At 38.0% G+C, this 23321-nt stretch overlaps 1 protein-coding gene across 1 annotated transcript in view; it reads left to right on the top strand.

Moving 5' to 3' along the window:
* Positions 1-22881, top strand: part of Vps4b (vacuolar protein sorting 4 homolog B) — a 26744-nt gene extending 3863 nt beyond the window's left edge. Inside the window, exons 2-11 of the mRNA XM_021197577.1 lie at positions 2098-2209; positions 3797-3953; positions 6936-7003; positions 11092-11211; positions 13230-13386; positions 13761-13909; positions 14818-14899; positions 16611-16830; positions 19640-19780; positions 21502-22881. Coding sequence (XP_021053236.1) covers positions 2098-2209; positions 3797-3953; positions 6936-7003; positions 11092-11211; positions 13230-13386; positions 13761-13909; positions 14818-14899; positions 16611-16830; positions 19640-19780; positions 21502-21603 — 1308 coding nt within the window. The 3' untranslated portion in view covers positions 21604-22881. The remainder of the gene's footprint in view (positions 1-2097; positions 2210-3796; positions 3954-6935; positions 7004-11091; positions 11212-13229; positions 13387-13760; positions 13910-14817; positions 14900-16610; positions 16831-19639; positions 19781-21501) is intronic.
* Positions 22882-23321: the final 440 nt, after the last annotated feature.

Genomic DNA, 23321 nt, shown 5'->3' with positions numbered 1-23321 from the left:
ATGTCTGCATGTATTTTATTTATTTTATTTTATGTGTATAGGTATTTTACCTGCCTGTGTTCCATGTGTGTTCTTAATGTCGGGGGGGGGGGGGGAGGCAGAAGAGGACATTGGGTCTCCTGGAAAAGAAGGTATAGATGATTGTGAACTACCATGCAGGTGTTAGGAACTGAACCCAGAACCCTTGGAAGGCCAGTGTTCTTAATCCCTGGGACATCTCTCCAGCCTCTAAATTACAAAACTTAAGCAAAGTTTTATTTTGAAGGCCAGGTGGAGGCAGACAGATCTCTGTGAGTTCCAGGACAGTCAGGACTACACAGAGAAAGCCTGTAAAAAAAAGTTTTATTTTGAGATAACATACAGTTTTCAGAAGTGATAAGGGGTATCTAGTAGACCCTTCCTGCAGTTGCATGCTGTAAAACTGGCACAATATCACATCAGGATATTGATGTTGACACCCTCTGCAGGTCTTACTCATCCCCCGGGTTGACCTGTACTGCTGTGTGTGTTCGTGTGTTTTCTGTGCCGTTTGGGAACAGTCTACTTGTCAGACTACTAAAGGCTATCTGGAACATCTATTCATGTACAAGTTTTGTGCGAACATAAATGGTACCTTTTCAGGGGGATTGTCTAGGAGTACAGATCTTTATTTATATTGTAAGTTACATATTTTGTTCAGTAAATACAAGCAGTTCTCCAGAACGCAAAACCATTATACACTCTCAGCATTCTTACCAGCATTGAAGTTGTCACTGGATTTAATTTTAGCCATTGTGATAGGTGTCTGTTTTTTTCATTGTGGTTTTAATTTGCATTATTCAAATGACCAATAATGGTATGCCATCTATATGGTCTCATAGGTGAAATATATTTGTTAATTGGGTTGTTTTTAAAATGTGTGTTCACTCGTGTCAGGACAGCTTGCAAGAGTTGGTTCTCTTCTACTGTGTGGGTATATTGAATCAGTTAGGCTGGGCCATTAATAGATTCTCTTTATACTGTTATGTCTTCAGGATCCCTTTGTGTGTTCTAGTAGATGTTTCTCTTTGGTCTGATGTTTCACAGTGTTCTCCCAGTCTATACTATGTCTTTTCATCATCTTATCAGAATCTTTCAGAAAACAAATGTTTTAACTGGTATGTTCCACGTTAACATCTTTTCATTTTATACATTGTGCTTTTGGAATTAAATCTAAGAACTTTTGTTTTCTAAAAGTTTTATATTTAAGTCTGTGCTCATTTTGAGTTAGTCTTTTGCTGGACATACGGGATTTAAGATAAGATTCTTTTTTTTTGCTCCGTCGTGGATGTCCATTTGCTCTAATAGCACTTTAAAAGCCTACTTTCTCATTGTTCTTGGTTCTCTATCACTTTCAAATAGTTTCTTGGCTATTTTTTTATGGTTCTATTTCTGGGAAGGTCTTCCTTTTTTAATCTCCACAGTAGTGCTTATCACAGAAGATGTGAAAAGGTAGAAAATGAATTTGGGTCAAATCATCAACAAATGCCCCTCAAATACTTTCCATGTGTCTAAAATTTTGTAATATTATTTTAATGACCGTTTAATATTCCTTGATGTGATACTATTTTGTTTTTTTAATGTCCTTGCTCAGTATCATTTTAGGAACCTTTCAGAATATTAATATCACAATGTTCCGTAGGGGATTTTATCTCTGCATTCTGTTTATGCTCTAGGCAAAGCAGCACCAACTTTTTTTCAGATGCTTTAAGTTTGTTTTATGTATATAGGTCTTGTGCCTGCATAGTGCCTGTGCACTGTGTGTATGCTTGGTACCCACAGAGGGCAGCAGAAGGTGTCAGAAATCCCCTGAAATGAAATCACAGAGGTTTATGTTCTGACATGTGGGTACTGAGAATTGAACCCAGGTTTCCCAGAAGACTAGCTAGTGCCCTTAACCCCTGAGCCATGTCTCCAGTCTAACAGTACTTAATTTTTGAGAATTTCCCTAACTACATCTTTTTAATTAAATCCACTCTGTACCCCTCCTTATGTATGTTGGGGGGGGGGCTGTTATTTGCTTCCAACTTAAGATTTATGCTTTCATTGTAAGCGTATTGTTTTGCCTCCCTCACACAGAAAGCAATAGATCTTGCAAGCAAAGCAGCCCAGGAAGACAAAGCTGGGAACTATGAGGAAGCTCTTCAACTCTACCAACATGCTGTGCAGTATTTTCTCCATGTTGTTAAATGTAAGGCATGTTTTATTCTCTTTAAACCTGTACACTAGAAGGGGGAAATGTTACATTTCTAAAAGTTGAAACACAAAGCCAAGAGAATTCTAAAAATCTAAACCACCATTGAAGAGAAACTCCTTTCTCTTAGCTTTTAGTACTATTAACATATGTGCCAGCTGTTGGGATTATTACTTTATATACCAGCATCTTATTGTGCATTCAGTAGAGAGAGTTTTATTTTATGGATAGATAATCCAGCTAGATTATATGATTTGAACAACCATTTTCTGAGCATATGTTGAAAGTTATTTTCTTGTAAAAATAGGTTGGGAGGTATTAAGTTTATTTAACAAATGCATATTTGATGTTTATTATGGGCCAAGCTCTGTTCTGGGAACTGGATATTCAACACTCAAACAAGTGCATGAAAACCTGTAAGGTCCATCACCAATCATATTTAGCACCATTGGGTTATTAGAAGTTTTTAATGTGAACTTTCCTACTTAATTGTAGGGGAGAGTATATGTTAAAACAGAGAATGAAATATAATACATAAGAGACATGAGGATAGTCCTATGTGTTGCCCATATTGCTAAAGTCCACATTTCAAAATAGCTACAATAGAAGCTTTAATATAAAAAAATTACTATGTTGGTAGTCCACATAATGTAGGCAATTTCCATCTCTTTGTATACTTTGATATAAAGGAGACAAAGATGTTAATAGAAATAGTTAACTATTGCTTATATATGTTTTATTTCAAATTTTTTATTCACTTCTATTAATTTTCTCTATCAATATATGCAAGCAGTATACAGAGAGTAAATCCAGCTTCCACTTTCCTAATCCTCCAATTCCAGCTTTTAGTAATCCCTCCTGTGCATTCACAGTTGTCTGTTGTCTCTCTTGTGGTTGATTTTATGTGAGATAAACAGTGTTTAGATGTCTGCAAATGGCTAAGGGAAGATTTTGAAACCTATAGATTGTTACTTGATTATGATATAATAGTAACTTAAAATACCTACTATTTTACTGTGAGTTTTTTGTTTGTTTTGTTTGTAAACTCAAACCCAGTGTTGGCCTCCTACCCTGGGTGGAGAAGAAGAGGGTTGATGCTCACTGGATACAGTGAATTGGAGAGGCTTTCTCCTCCCCCCTCCAACACAGAAGCTCCTGGTTAGAAAATATACCTCTGTTTTGATTCTTTCTCTGGATGCTGAAGAATTCCCTGACAGAAAACAAGTTAGGGAAGAAAGGCTTTATTCTGGTCTGCGTACACTTCCAGAGGGGCTCCAGCCCATCATCGCAGGGAAGGCGAGGCAGCAGAAGTAAGGCCAGCCTTGGTTGGGATCAGGAAGTTAACTGACTGCATCTCATCAACTTATGGAAGATGAGACAACAGGAAATAGAGCCAGGTTTTATAAACCTCAAAGTCCACCCCAGTGACATATTTCTTCCAGCAAGGCTCTATCTCCTAAATGTTCTGTAACCTTCCTATATAGCACCACCCACTGTAGACATTTGGATACATGAGCCTGTGGAGGCATTCCAAATCAAACCACAACAAATACTAATGACATAGTGTCTCATTCCCTTCTACAGATGAAGCACAAGGTGATAAAGCCAAGCAAAGTATCAGGGCCAAGTGTACAGAATATCTTGACAGAGCAGAAAAACTAAAGGAATATCTGAAGAAAAAAGAGAAGAAACCACAGAAGCCTGTGAAAGAGGATCAGTCAGGCCCAGTTGACGAGAAGGGGTATGTATTCTAAAGTGTTAGATTTTGTATCCTATAACTTTTGATTTGTGAAATAGGATTCTTTTGTCTAAGCCTGGGATTTTCCAGCCATGGTTCATGGGCCTAAGATTATTGCCTGTTTCAGTCATTAAGTTTTATTGAGACATAGCCTTGCACATCCACTTATATACTGTCATCTCAGGCAGTTTTTGTCCTATAACAGGGTTGGGTGGTTACAGTAGAGATTGTGTGGCCAGGAAACTGGAAACATTTACCATCAAACCTTCCAAAGACCAGAGTTTGCTAGTCTGTGTTTACTGCACTCTCTCTCTCTCCTACCTCTTTTCAAGGTGTTTTTAAATAATTGGGAAAACACTGTGGTCATGACACCGGCACACCCCGACTATCAGTAAGACAGTACTACTGTAGGAGTGTGTGACCTGTGAATTACATCTGACCTTGTGCACAAAGGGAAAAAGAGCTCCAACAGTGTCATTCATTTTTATTTTATGCAAAAGTTTTTTTTTACTGTGGATTTACATAATGTCATCATGAAGAAAGCAAAAGCTTAATTTTTGAAGTAGTAAGCTCCAGGTTTTGAATGCCTTCCTAGACGCATGAGGTATCAAAAATGTAGAGAGCGTTTAGTGGATGCATACCCAACTCTGCTAAGCATAAGAGGACTTATTCTAGCTAGATTTGCTCTTGATGGTCCTACAAATGAGTGCCAGCATGGTTCCAAATGACATGTTAGGAAAATGAGATCTTCAGTTGATGTGGCCTGGCTGGATTTGAAACATTGAGGATCTGATGAGTTCTGAAGCCTGTGATGCCCACAGTTCATGTTCTGCAAGGTCCATGTGATGCCCAAAGTCACGAGGGAACTAGGGATGGAGCTGTTTACTCAGTGCTCCACTCCCATGTTTGTTCATGGTGAAATTTTGCCCATTTACTAGGCATTGCCTATTTTAAGGATGGGGGCAGATATAAAAATTAGAATTAGCTGTCTTAAAGTTTGTGGCAGAGTTTGAAGAAAATTAGAATCTCAGAGTTTTATATTCTCTGTTAAAATACTGAGAATTTAGGTTAGGTTAGGAAAACAGTGTCTGGCATGCCAAGAGTATCTTATATTCTATACATACTAGTTCCCAACATGAAATGCATGTTAAGGGAGGAATTCAATTCATCATGAGCATACAGGGCTTCCACATCTCACAGGCATCTTTTCCAGTAGAGACATTGGATCTTCCCTGTCTGCTGTGACACATGGAGTATTACTGAGGACCCTGTAGTCAACTGCTGTCCAATGGCAGCCAGGCAGAGGAGAGCTGATCTCTCTTTTATACTAATTATCAGTCTTGGTTACAAGCAGTTGAACTCACTTTGGCTGATTTTATTAAAAGGAAAGGTGTTCTTGCAGGGATTATTTTATAGAATTTTGAGGACAGAGAATCAAAGATGGGTTCCCATCACTATGAGAAATAAATACCCAGGATTCCATATGGGGACAGAATTATAAATTCATGCCTGTGGTATTCTATGTTCAAGTAGAGATCTTGTTGCTGCCACCTCTCCCATGAGCCATTACTAGGGCTTAGAAATACACAGAAGACCTCTGCCTCAGTTTCCTCAGGGCAAAGCATGGTCTTACCTGAAGATTTGTTCTTCTCACAAGCAACCTTCACCTTGGGGGAACTCAGGTTTGCTGAGGATGAAGGGAACCTCTATTGAATGATCTGTACAGCATGAGATAGCATGAATAAGGGACTGGAGTGTCAGGGACTCAGTTCTCAGTAGTTACTTCATCTGTAACTCTGCCGACCTACAAATAACCAAGGCTTTCCCACCCAGTCACAAGTCCTGTCAAGTTTTCAACCCTCTGTGTATATTAAAATCTAAAAGTTGGTAGGATTTTTCTTCTCTGGATCACTTTTTCACTCAACATTATAGCACGAACATTTTTCCATGATGTGTTTCTATAACATTGTTTTCAAAAGCTGTAGTATATTTTGTGATAAGCTATTATTGAACATAAATATTTTTTGGTTTTTTCCACAGTTGTACTATAGGTGTGACTGTCCTTGTAGTGAACTTTAAAAATTATTTCCTCAATGTAAATCCCTAGATGTGATATAGTGCTGTTCTAGTTTGCTTTTCTACTGCTGTGCTAAAATACCATGAGCAAAAGCAATGTGGGGAGAAGTGATGTAATTTTGTTTAGAAGGTATAGTCCACCACTGAGGAATTCAAAGGTAGGAAGGACTCAAGGCAGGAGCTTGGAGCAGAGAGTGATGGAGGGATGCTGCTTACTAGCTTTCCCTTGCTTGCTCATCCTTCTTGTATTGCCCAAGCTCAACCTGCCTAGGGATGGCACTGCCCAGAGTGGGCTGGGCCCTCCTATATTAGTAAGTAATCAAGAAACTGCCACACAGATGTGCCAAACACACTCCAGTGTGTTCGAGGCAGTTCCTCAGATTTCTTCTTCGAAAGTAGTCTTGGTCAGTTCAGAAAAGCTAACCCACACAAGTGGGTTGGCTTTTTTTCACTAGGAAGCTTTCTCTGTTCTTGGGAACCTCAGGCTAATGGATACATTGTACATAATTATGTATTGTACACTTTCTTCCTAACATAAAGTCCTGTTGAGTTAGAGTTTTTGCCTGGTCCTGAAGTTTTTCATAGTAGCTCATCATTTTCCTTTAAGTCCTTTGTAGAGTAGTATGGGGCATACACCTGTGATTATGTACGTGCACAGGTATGTCACGAGGATGCAGGTGTTCCTGACTATAGTCCACTCTTATCCGTTTCCAATGTATACTTTCCTATTGATTATTTGCCTGTTCTCTGTTTTAATATATTCTTAAAAGCATCATTTGAAACAAGTAAAAATCAATTTTGATGTCAGTGTCTTTTGTTGTGTAACTATTTCAGGTTCTCTTTCCTTCACTTTTGTATTGTTTATTAGCAATGAGTGATCTTTTGCATATATTAAATTTTTTTCATTAGGAATGACAGTGATGGGGAAGCAGAATCTGATGATCCTGAAAAAAAGAAACTGCAGAATCAACTTCAAGGTTACTGTGGATTTCATTTTTAAATTTACTCTTATTGAAAATACTCATGGATTGTCTGCTTGAACAATTTTGTTTCCCTCTTTTTCATTAAATTTCAAAAATTGGCTTTAGTTGCTGGTGGGTCATACAATGGATTGGTTCCAGACTAGGATTTACTCTCAGAGGTTTATAATAATTAGGATTTTTTTTTCTTCAATAGATTTAAAAACAACAACAACAACAACAAACAAACCTGCCTTTAAAAGGCTGCCAGCAGGGCTGGTGATATGGCTCAGAAATTAAGAGCACTTAGCTGCTCTTCCAGAGGTCCTGAGTTCAAGTCCCAGCAACACATGGTGGCTCACAACCATAGGAGGATCTGATGTTCTCTTCAGGCAGGGAGAGTTGTGTGCAGAAGAACATGCATATATTAAGTAAAAGTTAAAAAAAAAAAAATTAAGAGGCTGCCAGCAGTTACTGTTTTTCACTTATTGCACCTTGTAAACTAGGCAGCATTGCCACTTTTACCACACAGCCAGGCCCTGGGAGCAGCGCGGCTTAGGAGTTAGAGTGATCCTACTGCCGTGGCTGCCGTTGGCCTGCGGCTTCATTTCCTCCCTGTTCTTTTCCTGCACTTTCCAGTTTCACAGATATGCTTATTTTATTACATTTTCTTTTCTCGTTTTATCCAATACATAGATCAAGGCCCTTTGATTCTGCTGTCCTACAGTATAGTGGCATAACGGAATGTCTGCAGTTACAGATCTGGAACACTCTGATGATTTGCAACATAAAAGTTTTCTAGGTTTGGGCAAGTTCCCCAACCTCTCAGAATCTGAGTCCCCATCCTGAAAATGGACATTTCTTGTAGGGAAAGGAAATCAAGGCAATTCAGAAAGGTCTTAGTAAATTCTTGAGACCTGATGAACAGCTCAGGATATCTAAAAAGGTATCCACTTAATTTCTGGTGTCTTTAATTATTAAGATGTAATTGTTCTTTTGTAAGCCAGCTAATCCTTCCAAGTAAACTTTATGCTAAGGCATGGGTAGTTTGTCCTTATACCATTAAGTCACCTAAAAAATATTTAACTAGAAAGGATTCCCATTTTATATATACTCAGTTTGGTTACTAGATAGTGAGAGTGAGTTTTTGAGTGTGTGTGCATGTATGTGTGTGCACGTGGGTGTGTATACATACATACACATAGGCTTGTACATATCACACAGAGGTGTGTGTACATTTGTGAAGAGGGATGTGTGAATGTGCATACATAAATGTGTTTATATGTGCAGGTGTGTGTGTATGTATATATGTATATATGTGTATATATGTGTACATATCTATACTTATATATGTACATATTATAGAGGGGTATGTGTATATATGTGTATATATCTGTATGTGTGTGTGTGTACATATGTGCAGAGGGCTGTGTGCATGTGTTATACCTTTAACTTTACTACTTCCTCCGCTTTGCCAGTGTTTCTGTCTTACATAACCCACTGTTATGTTGGAAATTATTGTAAACCTGGAACGTTGAAACCCGTAAGCTAGAGAGCTGAGGTTTTTGGGTGTTGATTTTTGTTTTTGGATTTATTCTTTTATTTCTACTTAGGTGTGTGTGTCTATATCTATATGAATGTATGCCTCATGCGTATGGATGCCCACAAAGGTCAGAAGAGGGTGTCATCTCCCCGGAGCTAATAGTAACAACAATTGTAAATTGCCCAAGGTGGGTTCTAGAATCCAAACTTGATTTCTCTGAAGATCATAGTGTGTTCTTAACACTCAACCATTTCTCCAGCCCCTAAGAATAGGTGTTGTTGCTGTTATTTGATTGGTTTGGTTTGGTGTATGTTTCTGTGCTAAGAATTTTTGTGGCAATAGATACAGTCCCCAAGAGAACTTTGAGTTTATACTACTGTACTGCATTGCCCTCAGTGATACAATGCTTACTGTGCACATTGTTGACAGTTGTACACTAAGTAGACTTTTTGAGTTGTAGGACAAGAAGCTGTCTTCTGTTTGTCTTGCTCGTTTGGGTTTCTCCCTGTACATTTCCCTATCCCTGGTAAAAAGTAGATCATATATTCAATTTTGAAAATTAGTGTTTTTAACAGAGATTCTTGTAAATTCCTATCAACTGTAAATCCAAAGACAACTTTTAAATATAGAAACCTTTGGAGTCTCAGTATGAAACAGTGTGAATGGAGCTTTAGCTTTTCTAAGGTGGGGTGTCTCTCTCCCTCTCTTTTTAAATACACACACACACAACACACATGCACACGCACACACATACACACACACACATATGAAAACAGTGTCTAACATAGGCCAGATTAGCCTTAAACTTTCTGTAGCTGAGAATAGCCTAGAATTTCTGTTCCTTACAGTCTCCACTTCTCAAGTGCAGAGAATAGAGGTATGTGCCACCATGCCTGGCTTTTGACCATCTTTTAATTTAACGGGTTATTAATGGATTATTATTTTTATTTCTTCCAACCAGGAAGATAGTTCAGTCGGTAGAATACTTGCCACCCAGCATGGTGAGAACCTGAGTTCAAGCCCTATGTACAAAGGCCAGACATGGTGACATAGATCTGTCATCCTACTGCTGGGGAGGTGGAGCTAGGTGTATCCCTCAGGCATGTCATCCTTCCAACCTAGCCTGCCCAGTGAGCGCTGGCTCTTAAACAAGGTGCATGGTCCTAGCTTGCCCAGTGAGCGCCAGCTCATAAACAAGGTGCCTAGTCCTGAGGAATGGGCCTGAGGATGTCCTGTGGCCTCTACATAGTACACACGTGTGACTGTACACATACAACACTTTATTATTTTTAAAATTTTTATTTGTGAAATAGTACTTTAATATTTTACTTGTTTTAGACTATGGGATTTAATACATGATTGTTATGATTAAAATTTTATTTTAGCTAATTCAGCAACTTGTTTGATTTTTAATTTTTTGCATTTATTTAATTTATGTGTATATATATGAATGAGAGAGAGAGTGTGTGTGTGTGTGTTATGTAGAGGACAGAGGGTGACTTCAAGCATCTTCTTAGATTATTCTACCTTAGTTTTTGAGACAAGCTGTGTTATTGAGACAAGCTTTGTTATTGAACCAGTTCAGCTTGGCCTACAGCCTGTGAACTTCAGGGATCCTCCCATTTCTGCACACACACTCCAACCTCCGAGGTGGGGTTATAGATGTGCACCATTACAGTTTTTACATAGGTGCCAGGGAGACTGAACTCAAGCCCCTCTCACACTTTCAGGGGCTTTGCTGACAGCCATTTCCCAGCACAGAGTGGCTGCTTCTCAGACTCTTTAGTGAGTTACAGTTAAGTAGTTCTTACATACTAGAAGAATGGGAACGCTTGTGATGAAAATAGCTGGAAGATTCTTCTAATATAGTGCAGGCTTTTTTTTTTTTTTTTTTTTTTTTAACACTAGAGTTTTTTTTTTTTTTTTTTTTTGAATAACACTTGCTGTAGTTTTTTAATGTACTGTTTTGAGGAACTAAATCATCCCTTTAAGTAACTTTAATTTTTTAATGATTCTGATTAAAAGCCAGACGAAAAGTGTGACAAACTCAAGAAAGAACTGTAGATCTTTAGGGTCACATTTGTCTTTTCCATCATCTGCTCCTCTCTCATTTCTATCCCTTCTGACTTTCCTCTGATTTTTTTCCTGACTTTAGTTAAAATCACTGAAGTGTATTCTCACCTGAGAGTGTTAACAAGACAAGCAGTAAACCAGCCCTGCTGGGAAGTACATTGATTGCCCAGAGCCGGTACACAGCTCTGATAACTCACTGTGTCACCTGATCCTTGTGATAACCTGTCTGTGTTGCTTTGCTAGGTAGGATTAGTGTCATTACACTAATGAGGCAACAGAAATTTAGGCATTGAGTTCAGTCCTTAGCTGTCCACCACCCACCTAAGTTCCTGCCTCTTGATGATTTCTAACTGCTTCCTCCTTGCATTACTTTAAAAAGTTTAGTATTGAGAACTTTCCCAGACAATTTTACACTGTGGGTTTTAAATGTTGCTTTCTAGCTTTGCTGAACTAGTCTTCCTCAGTTGAAAGATGACCCAATATTTTGCAGGTGCCATTGTGATAGAGCGACCAAATGTGAAGTGGAGTGATGTTGCTGGTCTCGAAGGAGCCAAAGAAGCTCTTAAAGAGGCTGTGATTCTGCCTATTAAGTTTCCTCATCTGTTTACAGGTGAAATGGCTTCTAATCAACTTTATTTAAAAGAAACCAATGACTAAGGTAGAGCACTGAGTTCTGACAGTAGTAAATACATCTCCTCAGATATATTCCTGTTCATGTGTATATGAATGTAAGTATACATTGCAAAATAATCTAATTGTCAGCAGATAAGGCTTAAGGTAAATCAGTGGAATGCTACATACTCATTAAAATACAGTGGGTGTATCCATATTAATAAATTTAAACCCACATGATAATTTATTGAAACATGTCCACATCTATTATAAGGATCAGAAAACAAATTATAAAAAACATACTGTATGAGTCCATGTTTATTAAGTAAATGTGTATTCTTAGAAGTAAATGTCTATAAACTTTAAAATGCCAGTAAGTGCCTAGAGAATACAAGTACAGGTTAACTTTACCCTCTGAGTTTTATCTGAATTTGTGCAGTAGTCACATGTTAGTTTTCAAAGTATTTCTATTTTTTAAAAATGTAATTAATTTACTGCCTCAGATGAAGTGCACATCCTGTAGGGACAGAGAAAGCAGTCCTTACTCTCTGAAGAGAGTTTTCCTGACCCCCAGCTCCTGGGAATAGCTCTGGTTCTAGCTGCAGTGTAAGTGACCATCTGCACTGTGCTGAACTGTTTCTTCACGTCCTTTTTGTGACTGGTGACCTCTGTGCCTGTGATAGGACTGTACCCACAGTTTAACACAGAGGTGTTTTATTTTTGTTTTGAAAACAAGTTGGTTCATGCTGCAAACTGAACAAGTTCAAACATTGATGTCATAGAGAGCAGATACAACAAAGAATCTGGGCTGCATCTCACCTACCTCACTCTAGGGTGCTGTTTATAGCTCAGTCCTCAGGACACACACAGAGGGACATGCAGGACCCTCTAAGTCAATGTGTCTGTGTACGGGCCTTCCAGCTTAAGGTAGCACGGCATTTGCCTATCTGCCTGCTTCTTCCCCAGAGACTTCTAACAGAATAGATTTTACCTGTATTTGAGCTTCAAGTTTTCTTGTTTACTTTTACTTGATTATAATTATAATTATTTTTAAAACTACTATCTATGATGAATGAAAGAAGAGTCTATCAAACATATTTAAAAGGTAATCACTTAAAAGTACATACTACCTAAAATCATTTTCTGTCATAGTAGTGTTCTGTGCACCAACTGAACAGTACTCACTCAGGACAACATTGAGTTAGAGTTGTGTGCATTTAAAAGAGAAAAGTGGTAAAATTCTGAAAGTCAAGTAAGTACTTGAAAAATCAAGCCTTTCATAATCAAGATATTAATCTAGATTTTCATTAGTCATCTAGGGACAGTTTTACAGATACTAGGTACCTATCTGCAGTTTATGTAGACTTTTAAATATATATTTTATAATTCTATACAGTGTGGTGTATTTTAGGCAATACTATAATTTCTGATTAGCCAAATTAAGGCACAAAAGGTTGATTTTTCTTTCCCCTCATTTCTTTTAAGCAGAAGTAGGATTTACAGTAATAGCTCCCATATCATTACCCAGTCACTGAAGCTGCTGATGCTTGTGCTTCCTGGTAAATCACAGGTCCCCCAGACTGTGAATTCATGCCTGTCCTTCCTCCACAGGTGATAGAAGCAAGTCTTTGCAGCAGCCCTGTTCTATGGCTGCAGTTTTCCTGTATTATTCTAGTTTGAGCAGTACCCTTTAACTGAACTTTGTCCCAGGGGAGCAGAGATCCTTCTGTCTGTTTCTCACAGTGTCGTCTCTATACATTGGCTGAGCAGATGAGTGAGCAAGTAAATGAACTTTCTGTCCAGTGAAGCAGTGAATATGCTTCTGATAATGTTTCTAGAAGAGCAAGTTATATACACTTAAGACATATGTTAGACTTTTAAAACTATCTTTTCTTACTGATAGCTTTCCAGTGAAGACATTTTTACAGTATTTTTCAATGTGGCTAATGTCTGAAGTAAGTGAAATGAATAGTCTTGAAAATTTCATGATTCTTATTTTTTTAATACAACTTGTAGGAAAGAGAACACCTTGGAGAGGAATCCTATTATTTGGACCACCAGGAACAGGAAAATCTTATTTGGCTAAAGCTGTTGCAACAGAAGCAAACAACTCAACATTTTTCTCAATATCTTCCTCTGACCTTGTGTCTAAGTGGCTGGGGGAAAGCGAAAAGTGAGTGGTGCATTGAAAGTCTTTACGTTGGTCCCTGGAGGCATTAACTTGGGTTGTCTGTGGTTAATGGGTTTCAAGTACCTTTTCTAAGAACTCGGGGGGGGGGGGGGGGCGGGGTGTAACAATAGCTATTCATCTCCGGTCAAGCTCTGGACCAGGCTAGGAATTTATCTTGTAGGAAAAAATACAGTAAGTATGTGTATGCATTTGTACATGTGTGCACATGTGTGCATGTGGGTGCTTCTATAACTTATACACCGACAGCATGACTAGGCCTTAGGTGTGCGTGGTTCTTAGAGCTTCTGTGTATTGCTTTGATGTAGGCCTTTAGTGCCTTTCAGGAACTAAGCTTTGCTTACTCTTACTCTTCTTAGGCTGGTTAAGAACTTATTCCAGCTTGCCAGAGAGAACAAGCCTTCCATCATCTTCATCGATGAGATTGATTCTCTGTGTGGTTCTAGAAGTGAGAATGAGAGTGAGGCTGCACGGAGAATTAAAACAGAGTTCCTGGTTCAAATGCAAGGTAGGATTGCTGGATTGTAAGACACTTTCCAATTCTTCTTTCACCATTAGTGGGGAAAGAATTTAAGCAGAATTTCTCTAAAATATTATTATTTCCGTTACTGTTTTTGTTTTGAGAGACGGTCTCACTGTGTAGCCCTGGCTGGCTGTTCACTTCCTACAGAAACCAAGTCTCACAGAGATCACCTGGCTCTGCCTCCCTAGCACTGAGCTGTGCACTATCACTCCCTGCAGGAACCTGTCATGTTTTTAAATTATCTTACAGGATTCACAAATGTTATTAGTAAGGAGATTAATGTCTCTACTCCTTTACCAGGAGCTTCATGAAAGAACAGTTGGAAAAGAATATTAATAGCATTTGTCTGTAATAATAGGGGATTTGCTACTTCAGAGGATCTGACTGATACCTGAGCAACATGGTTCTTGATTAGTTACAGGTTTTGTAAAGGTGAAGATGAAGCACTTTACTGTTATGTAAAGCACTATCGTTCTTAATGGAACATACAAACAGGGTGTGGGGGGGGGAGGGAGAGGGGGTTTTTCTTTTTTAGCTGCAAAGAAATGGAATTGCAGAAAAATGAATATAACTAGAGGTAATCATATTAAGCAAATTAAGTCACCCTCAGAAAGACAAATATCATATTTTCTTACTTGTAGTTCCTAGATTATATGAAATATGTAAACTTACAGGTATCCATATGGTATCAAAGCTAAATAAACTGCCTTGGGGAACAAAGGGCGCTCATGGGAAGGGAGAGATGGGATGCTGCAGGAGAATGTGCTGAGGGCCTTCCACACTTCTTTAAAAATATCCCCCTGCAATGCTCTCATCTGTAGTGAGGGTGCACCAGGGACTCTAAAAAAGAAAGTACCAGAAGTATTACTTCAAATACTGCCTATTTCATACAGGAGTCGGTGTGGACAATGATGGCATTTTGGTTCTGGGAGCTACAAATATACCCTGGGTTCTGGATTCTGCAATTAGGCGAAGGTATGATCATAGATAAACATCTTATTGCTAACTGCAGGTGTAGCAATAGATCATAATTTCCTTTTCCTGTATAAGAATTTACTCTGATGACTTTTTGAAAAATCAATTAATGACTTCTAGCCTTTTTTGTGTCCTTGTGTTGGGCATGAGGAATTGCTTATTTGTTTGCCTGCTATAATGAAAATAATTGCTCTCTATACTGGAGCCTTCCACTTTGGAATGAACATTGCTTGGCATCTGTGCTTAGCTTTATTTTGTAAGTTTAGGAGGAATGATACTTCAAAATTGACAAACACAGTTTTGTATCTCAGTGAAAATTCTTCATATAAAGTTCTGCAAAATGACTTCTTGTTGTTTACTCCATAGCTCAGGCTGGCACTGACTCAGAGCATCCCTCCTGCTTCAGCCTTCCACATGCTGGGATTATGGGAATGAGCTACCCTGCTTGCCTAGGAAGATAGATTCGTAGTTTTAAAAAATAAGAGATTTATGTCTGATACTGGGCAAAGTAGCAATCACCTTAATACCAGCACTTGGGAGAAGACAGGAGAGCCAAGAACTCAAGGTTATCCTCAGGTTTGTGGCAAGTTCCAGACCAGCTCAGACTATTTGAAACCCTGTTTAAAACAATAGCAAGTCTTTTTTTTTTTTTTTTTTTTTTAGGTAAAAATGCAACTTCAACTATAGGAGCAGTATGCAGATTGTTTACAGCTCCTCAGCTCCCTGAAGCATTCTTTAATTGCATAGTAAAAAGCAGTTGAGTACATGCTACTTTTATCCCCTTCACTTAGATAGCACCTGATATACCTCCAGAGGAAATGTGTTACGTAGGTTAGAAAGCCTAATTCCAAAGGAAGCCCAGCTAATAAAAGTAGGAGAAACTTTTAAAAATGTCACTGCCCCAATGGGTCTGTAAAACATTGGCCCTCACTGCTTCCTCTCTGTTTCCAAATGCCTGAATTTAATGAAGGCAAGTAAAAATAGTAATCAACTATTACATATAGTACAGGATTATTCAGAATGAACTCATAGTAAGAACATTTTGTGTAATGTTTATTTTGAAAGTGTTTTTTGTTTGTTTTGGGGGGGTTGTTGTTTTGTTTGGGGGGGGGGCTTGGTTTTTTGAGACAGGGTTCCTCTGTATAGCCCTGGCTGTCCTGGAACTTACTCTGTAGACCAGGCTGGACTCGAACTCAGAAATCCAACTGCCTCTGCCTCCCAAGTGCTGGGATTAAAGACATGCACCACCACGCCTGACTTATTTTGAAAGATTTTAAGTAGTTTTACTGTTTTGAATTTAGAGAATTATCGTAACCCTTATTTTGTATTATGAATCATTACTTTTCATCACAAGTTCAGAATGCAGTCTTGTGAGATGTGCTTTTATGCTATAAATTCCAAACATAGAAACAGCCAAAAAGGACCCAAAAGTTGTGAGAGAAAGACTAAACCCCTCAAAATTTGTTTCCTGACTGTTTTGCTTCTAATTTTAGTTTTCAGTGTATTATAGTCTTCCCTTGAGGTAGGTAGGAATATGTGTACGCATGAACACTTAAATATATGTGCATTAAACTCTGGTGTCATTCACCCTTCCTTAGTATAATAAAGACTATCCAGCTAATCATCTTGGGATTTTTCTAAACATGCTAATTTTACATCGAAATTAAGCATATATGCTTAACATCATCTGTGTAATTTCTTTTATTTTAAGATTTGAGAAACGTATTTATATTCCTTTGCCTGAAGCCCATGCCCGAGCAGCCATGTTTAGACTGCACTTGGGCAGCACTCAGAACAGCCTCACAGAAGCAGACTTCCAAGAACTTGGGAGGAAGACGGATGGCTATTCAGGAGCAGATATAAGTATCATTGTACGGGATGCACTTATGCAGCCTGTGAGAAAAGTTCAGTCAGCTACTCACTTCAAAAAGGTAAGCAGCATTAATTGACCCTGTCATGTGCTTTTTAAGTGAAACTTCAGGATTGACCCTGGCTTGTTTTCCAAAGAAGTTGAAATGACTTCAGTGTTGTATGATAATGTAATAACTATATTCCTGCTGCATTGAAAATAATTTCTCCAGTGAAGATTATTCATGGTCCTAAAGATTGTGTTTTTTTAAGAAGTAATGTGAGGCATTTCTGAGTCATTCTGGTGGAAGTGCAACAGCTCACATGGTTGAGAGTCTGCTTTGGGAATAGCCAGAGCTACTGGGAGCAGAATCTGGTACATTTGCACCATACCATAAAAGTAGATCCAGTACATGCTTTCTATGTCCACACTGTCCAGCATTTTGTTATGTCAGAGAGGAAACGAGGTACAGTGTCAGTAGTGAATCTGGAACTTGGGTGCTAACACACACAATTCTGTGTATTATAGTTCACAGGGGCAAAGGTATGATGGGGTGTATTTCAGAATCTGAAGTCACGATTGTCATCCTTTCTGCCTTTCCTATATGAATGAATTGAGCTACTTGATTTGGGTACCACTGGTGAGAAGATTATAGCTGTACTATGTAATTCTTGTTATTTCTTAAATGGAGATAGCACTCTTTGAAGTATTGTTGTAAGGATCTTATGAAATAATGTTTACACACAACACTAATGATAGTACCTGACTATTCACTGTGTACCCTTCTCAGCCATTTCCTCACCAGTGTGTAGTGCTTTTGTACAGTAGCAGCTTGCTAGAGAGAAATGCGGTTCTAAATATATATAAATATAAATATATGCCATAGCCATCATATTTTCTTTTAAATTCCCTTTGCACTTAGAAACTAAATTCTTAGGACCTCAGACTTTTCTTACCAAGAATTTGTCATTCATTTCTACATATTGGTACCAGGGACCTCATATGTGAACATAAAGCCAGGTCTTAATATCATAAAGGTTAAAGCAAGCATAATTTTTAAAAATCATAATTAGTAATATATATTAATTGTACAATATTAGTGACTTCACTGTGACATATGCATCACACACATGGATAGAGTGTATATAGTGTTCTTTATAATCTGACTAGCTTTAACACTAGGGTTTGGATCACCATCTGCAGTAGATATTTCCGTGCTTCCATCCTTCTACTTTTGAAAATGTTACAACTAAAAGGACAGACGTATTTTCCTGTTTATTTCAGTTATTGGAACAGTGTCTAACATACTAAGTCTGAGCCCAGAGTTCAGTCAGGATATAATCAGACAAAAATAAAGACAAAAATCCTTGGTCTCCTGCAGGTAGAGAAGAAATATAGACATAAACTCAGCATGAGTGTGTACACAGTAGGTTTGTAGACAGTTAAGGAAGCCGAGGTATATTTTACACCTATTCCAGTCTTGAAATAAAGGTGATCATCATGAAATAGACTTGAAAGCAACCATCTAAATATTTATATGCTACTTTGTAACCAAGGTTTGCTTTCTAGATATTGCTAAAATCTTGCTTTATCTAAGTTACGTTTCATGAAATCACATAGACATTATTAAGCATGTAATTTTACTTCTGTCCTAGTTTTATATTGCTGTGATAAAACGGTATAACCAAAAGCAGTCTGGGGAGGAAAGGGTTTGTTTATTTGGCTTACAGGTTCTGATTATACTCCATGGTGAAGAGAAGTCAGAGCAGGAACCTAGAAACAGAAAGAGACATGAGGAGTGCTGCTCACTGCTTCCTAGAGACACAGCACAACTGGCACAGAGGTGATACCACCCACAGTGGGCTGGGCCTTCCCACGCAAGTCATATCTGATGAAAGCATTTTTCTCAATAGACATTCCCTCTTCCCAAATGATTCTACCTTGTGTCAAGTTGACAAAAAGCTAACTAGCACAGTATGTATATGTTGTCTTAGTTCATTTTCTATTGCTCTGAAGAGACACCATGACCAAGGCCAAGACAGCTTATAAAAGAAAACATTTAACTGAAAGCTTGCTTGTATTTTTCAGACGGTAAGTCCATGACCATCATGGTAGGTAGCATGACAGGAGGCAGACAGGTACGGCACTGGAGCAGTAGCTGAGAGCTTACTTTTTATTGGCAAGTTTGAGGAAGAGAGAACTTGTCATGGGCTTTTGAAACCTGCAAGCCAAACCTCACTGACACACCTTTTCCAACAAGGCCATACCTCCTAATCCTTCCTAAGCCATCTGCCACCTGGAAACCAAACCTTCAAATATATGACACTGTGGGAGCCATCCTCATTTAAACCAGTACACATGGGGTGTTAAGTTTTTGTTAAGAGAGACCTAAAGATTGAATGATTTAAGACTAAATGATCCCACCTTTAATCCCAGCACCCAGGAGGCAGAGGCAGGCAGATTTCTGAGTTCGAGTCCACCCTGGTCTACAGAGTGAGTTCCAGGACAGCCAGGGCTACACAGAGAAACCCTGTCTCGAAAACACCAAAAAAAAAAAAAAAAGTAAATAATCCTACAAAATATCTCAAGCTTTCAGGCATGGAAAAGAGCAACTTGGGAGAGTTTTGTAATGTTTGTTTTGGTCTATAATATAACTACCACTTAATAAGCATTACAGGAAGAGAAGAAAAGGGTAGCCAGAAGGAACTGTTTCTTCTTCAAAACTTTTCTTTTTAACCTTAATATATTTTTCCTTATATATTCTATTTTTCCTAAAGTAAACATTTTAAATACAATCTAAAAATTAATGTATTTTTAACTTTTCTGATAGTGACTGGAATCTTAATTCTTATTTTATTTACTGAGATGAATTTAAGTTACTATCATTACAGGTTCGTGGACCCTCAAGAGCTGATCCTAACTGCATTGTAAATGACCTGCTGACACCCTGCTCTCCCGGAGATCCTGGGGCTATTGAAATGACATGGATGGACGTTCCTGGAGATAAACTCTTGGAGCCAGTTGTATCCATGGTGGGACATTTTTAATTTTTATAAACTAATTTAATTTTTATAAACTCATTTCATTTCTATAGCACTAGAGAATGTTATGATCAATCTCATTCATTTAATATTTGAAGAGAATTGTAAGTATTAATTTTGTTTAGATGTAAAAATAATTATCTAACAGTGTGAGACTTGTGTTAATGAAAAGGTTGTTTTTTGTTTTTTTAAAGATTTATTTATTATTATATCTAAGTACACTGTAGCTTTCTTCAGATGCACCAGAAGAGGGAGTCAGATCTCATTATAGATGGTTGTGAGCCACCATGTGGTTGCTGGGATTTGAACTCAGGACCTTTGAAAGAGCAGTTGGTGTTCTTAACCACTGAGCTATCTCTCCAGCCCAAAGGTTGTATTTTGAAAGCACAATTTTCTCTGACTTTAAGTCATCCACAAAATTCTCACATATATTGCATAAAAAAGTTGTTAGGACTTAAATAAAATGTGCGTTTTGCCCTTGAATCGCACGTTTAAAAACAACCAGAAACATCAACTCTTGTGTGATAGTATTGATAAGTAGTATTGTTTTGTTTTACTTTCTTAGGCTGCATAGAAAGTTTAAATAATGGAGTTCTTTAAATTTTCAACTGAAAACATTAACCTTTTTCTCAAATACTGTATAAGACTTTGGAAAGATTTTTTTTTTATTATGTGTCCGTTTACATTGTAGAAATTAAAGTAACTTTCAGGTTTATTTTGTAAGGTATATCTTTAGAGAACTGTGGTGCTGCAGAAATCTGGTTACTGCTGAACACCTCGTGTCAAACAACTCTGGCCTTAGCTGCCAGTTTTCAGAGTGCTTTGTGGTAGGTTGGTCAGGAGCCTTGGGAGAGGCGACTGACGCACTAGTGAGCAGGTATAGTCTGCGGTGTGCGTGTGTCTGTAGGGACACAGACTCAGTGCTTGTCTGAGTATGCAGAAGTCCTGTTTACTGCAGTTCTTCATAGATGAGATTATTGTTTAAGTGTTTATGTTCTGTCCTGATTTGAAGAATTCAGAGAAACTTAGAGTAGTTCCTTTTTTCATTTGTGATGTAATTTTATAGGAAACATTCATTTTTAATGACTTTCTGATGTTGGTGTATTTTCACCATCTCACTATTAGTATTAACTTCAAAAGAATATTCTCATTGCTGTTCCATTTAAGTACAACCAAGTGACTTATAGAAATGTATTTTTGTAGTAATAAGGAGTACAATTTAAAAAGGAATATAGTGATATTACCACAAAATGCAGTTTATAGTTTTCACTGGAAGGATTAGAATAATGTAGAGGGTTTTACTATTATTGAAAGCTAATAGTATTGACTTTCAGAATTCGCTACTTCAGTTACAGAGTTCCACAGAGACTGTACTAAATTATTAATTGCTTCTGCAATTACCATTTTTCTTCTGGGTTACACTTGGTTTGAAATAGACCTCTTGTTGAAGATAAAGAGTTAGACCAGGAATGGAATGGTGGCCGGACTGTGTCCTGTCTTTGTAGGAGGTAGTGAGATGGTGGTGGCCGGACTGTGGCCTGGCTTTGTAGGAGATAGTGAGCATGGGGAGGTAACAGGGGAGCAGGAGGAGGAAGTTGCTGCTAGGAGCTCATAACAGCAGATTTTCTTAGACAACTGTAAATTCACAACGAAGCAGGACATTTATACTGTATTGAGTCCATTGTTAATGATCTCTTTCTTTTCTCTGACAGTGGGATATGCTGCGGTCCCTGTCCAGCACAAAGCCGACAGTCAACGAGCAGGACTTGTTGAAACTGAAGAAGTTTACAGAAGATTTTGGCCAGGAAGGCTAACACAAAGACAGCAAGAACATGTTTATGCTGCATTTCTTCTCTTTTGTAGGTATTTTGCCTTTCTTGGATGACATTCAGATTATTTCCAGCAAAGCTCGTTTACCCAGGGAAACGTACATGTCACTTGAGTGTTCCTTAAGTCTGTGTTGTCCTTTTCCTTCACTGTCTGTTAAATTCCCTAATACACAAACGTTGTCGAATTGTAAGGAAAGGAGCAGCGGTATTGAGGAACAGCAGAGTGAGGGCATCGAGGAGCCTCACCCGGCTTCATGGACAGCAGCTAGGATTCTCATGAGCGCTCGTTCAAAGAGGAAGGCCTTTCTTTTTTCTTTTCTTAAAAGTGAAATTGAAACGGGGCTAAAGCTAATGGTATATACATGTCTTGAAAAAAATCTTTAAGCATTTTATCAATGTAAAGTTATTGTTTTATTAAAAATTAAGAATGGTAGAATCTTTACTCTCAGGGATGGGCAGCAAAACGCAGAGCGCTGATGAATTTGGGGTTTGTGGCACAGGCAATGTCTGTTGAGTTTGTAGTGGGCTGGTTTCTCCTGTATAGATTAAAGTGATTCCTTTAAAGCAGTGGGCTTTTATAACTCCATGACTCCTTCCACTGTCAGTCGTCATCTTTGCCTTGTCTATGTCAGTGTCTTTTATAGCCAAGATTGACCAAAAGAGTTAGCCAAGAAGTATGCAATTTTGGAGAATTGTCATAAAATACTGTAATGGGAACCTTTAATAAGAAAATGACTTCCTTCTGGACTTTGGGATGTTTCTGTGGATGATGTGGGTATGTGTGTACATATATATACATAATTTTTTAAATATTAGCGAGAGTCATGTCTTTCACTTTTAAGTTCAGGGAGCAGTTTGTTCTAACCACACAAACATTCTCAGTGTGGTGTTTCATGGAGCTTTAGAGGCAAACTGATGTCTCATTATATAATGAAATATAAACATACCATCGTGTTATTTTAATGTCTTCAAATACATGATCTGAGGGTGTATGTCACACACTTGTGTACCAACTCTTAGTTGTGCCTTGGACATTTGCATTGACTACCTGCGAACAATTACTAGGTTAACTAGAATTGCTATGCAGTTCTACCTTGCGAGTGCTACACAGTAATTGCATTTTAAAGTATATTTGCACATTTTACATGCTTTGCTATATGATTGCCTTTGGGTTTTCTGTACAGACTATTTTTGTTGATATTCAATGAAAATTATAGGCCTGGAATAATACTGTTCCTATGTGAAGTAAATTGCTATAACCTACTTTTGGCTAACTTTTATATGTTTCTTTATTTGGGGACCGTCTACATAGGAGAAAATGTCTAAGTTGGTTAGATAAAAAGAAATAATTTATATTTATTAATGAGCATATATGAAAGATTCAAGGGTAGAAGTGCACACCTATAATCTCAGGACTTCAAAGCTAGCCTGGGCTCCATAACAAGACACTATTTTTAAAAGAACATTAAAATTATGCTCTTCAACAGCTACTGTGTGAAAGCTGTAAGTTATATTGGCAGAATAATACTGATTTTTTTCTAAATGAATTAATTTGTTTAGCATCTTAGTTGTTGAATTAAATTTTAATTAATAGATCCTGCTTCCAGCCTCAATGCTTATCATTCCCAAAGAAGGACACACACAAAGCTTTTACATTTTGATATGCCTTAAACAGTGCAACAGCTGGGCCACTTGCAACCTCC

Source organism: Mus pahari, chromosome 5 (genome assembly GCF_900095145.1).
Source record: "Mus pahari chromosome 5, PAHARI_EIJ_v1.1, whole genome shotgun sequence".
Classification (NCBI taxonomy): Eukaryota; Metazoa; Chordata; class Mammalia; order Rodentia; family Muridae; genus Mus; species Mus pahari.
This window is presented reverse-complemented; position numbering and strand designations above follow the sequence as displayed.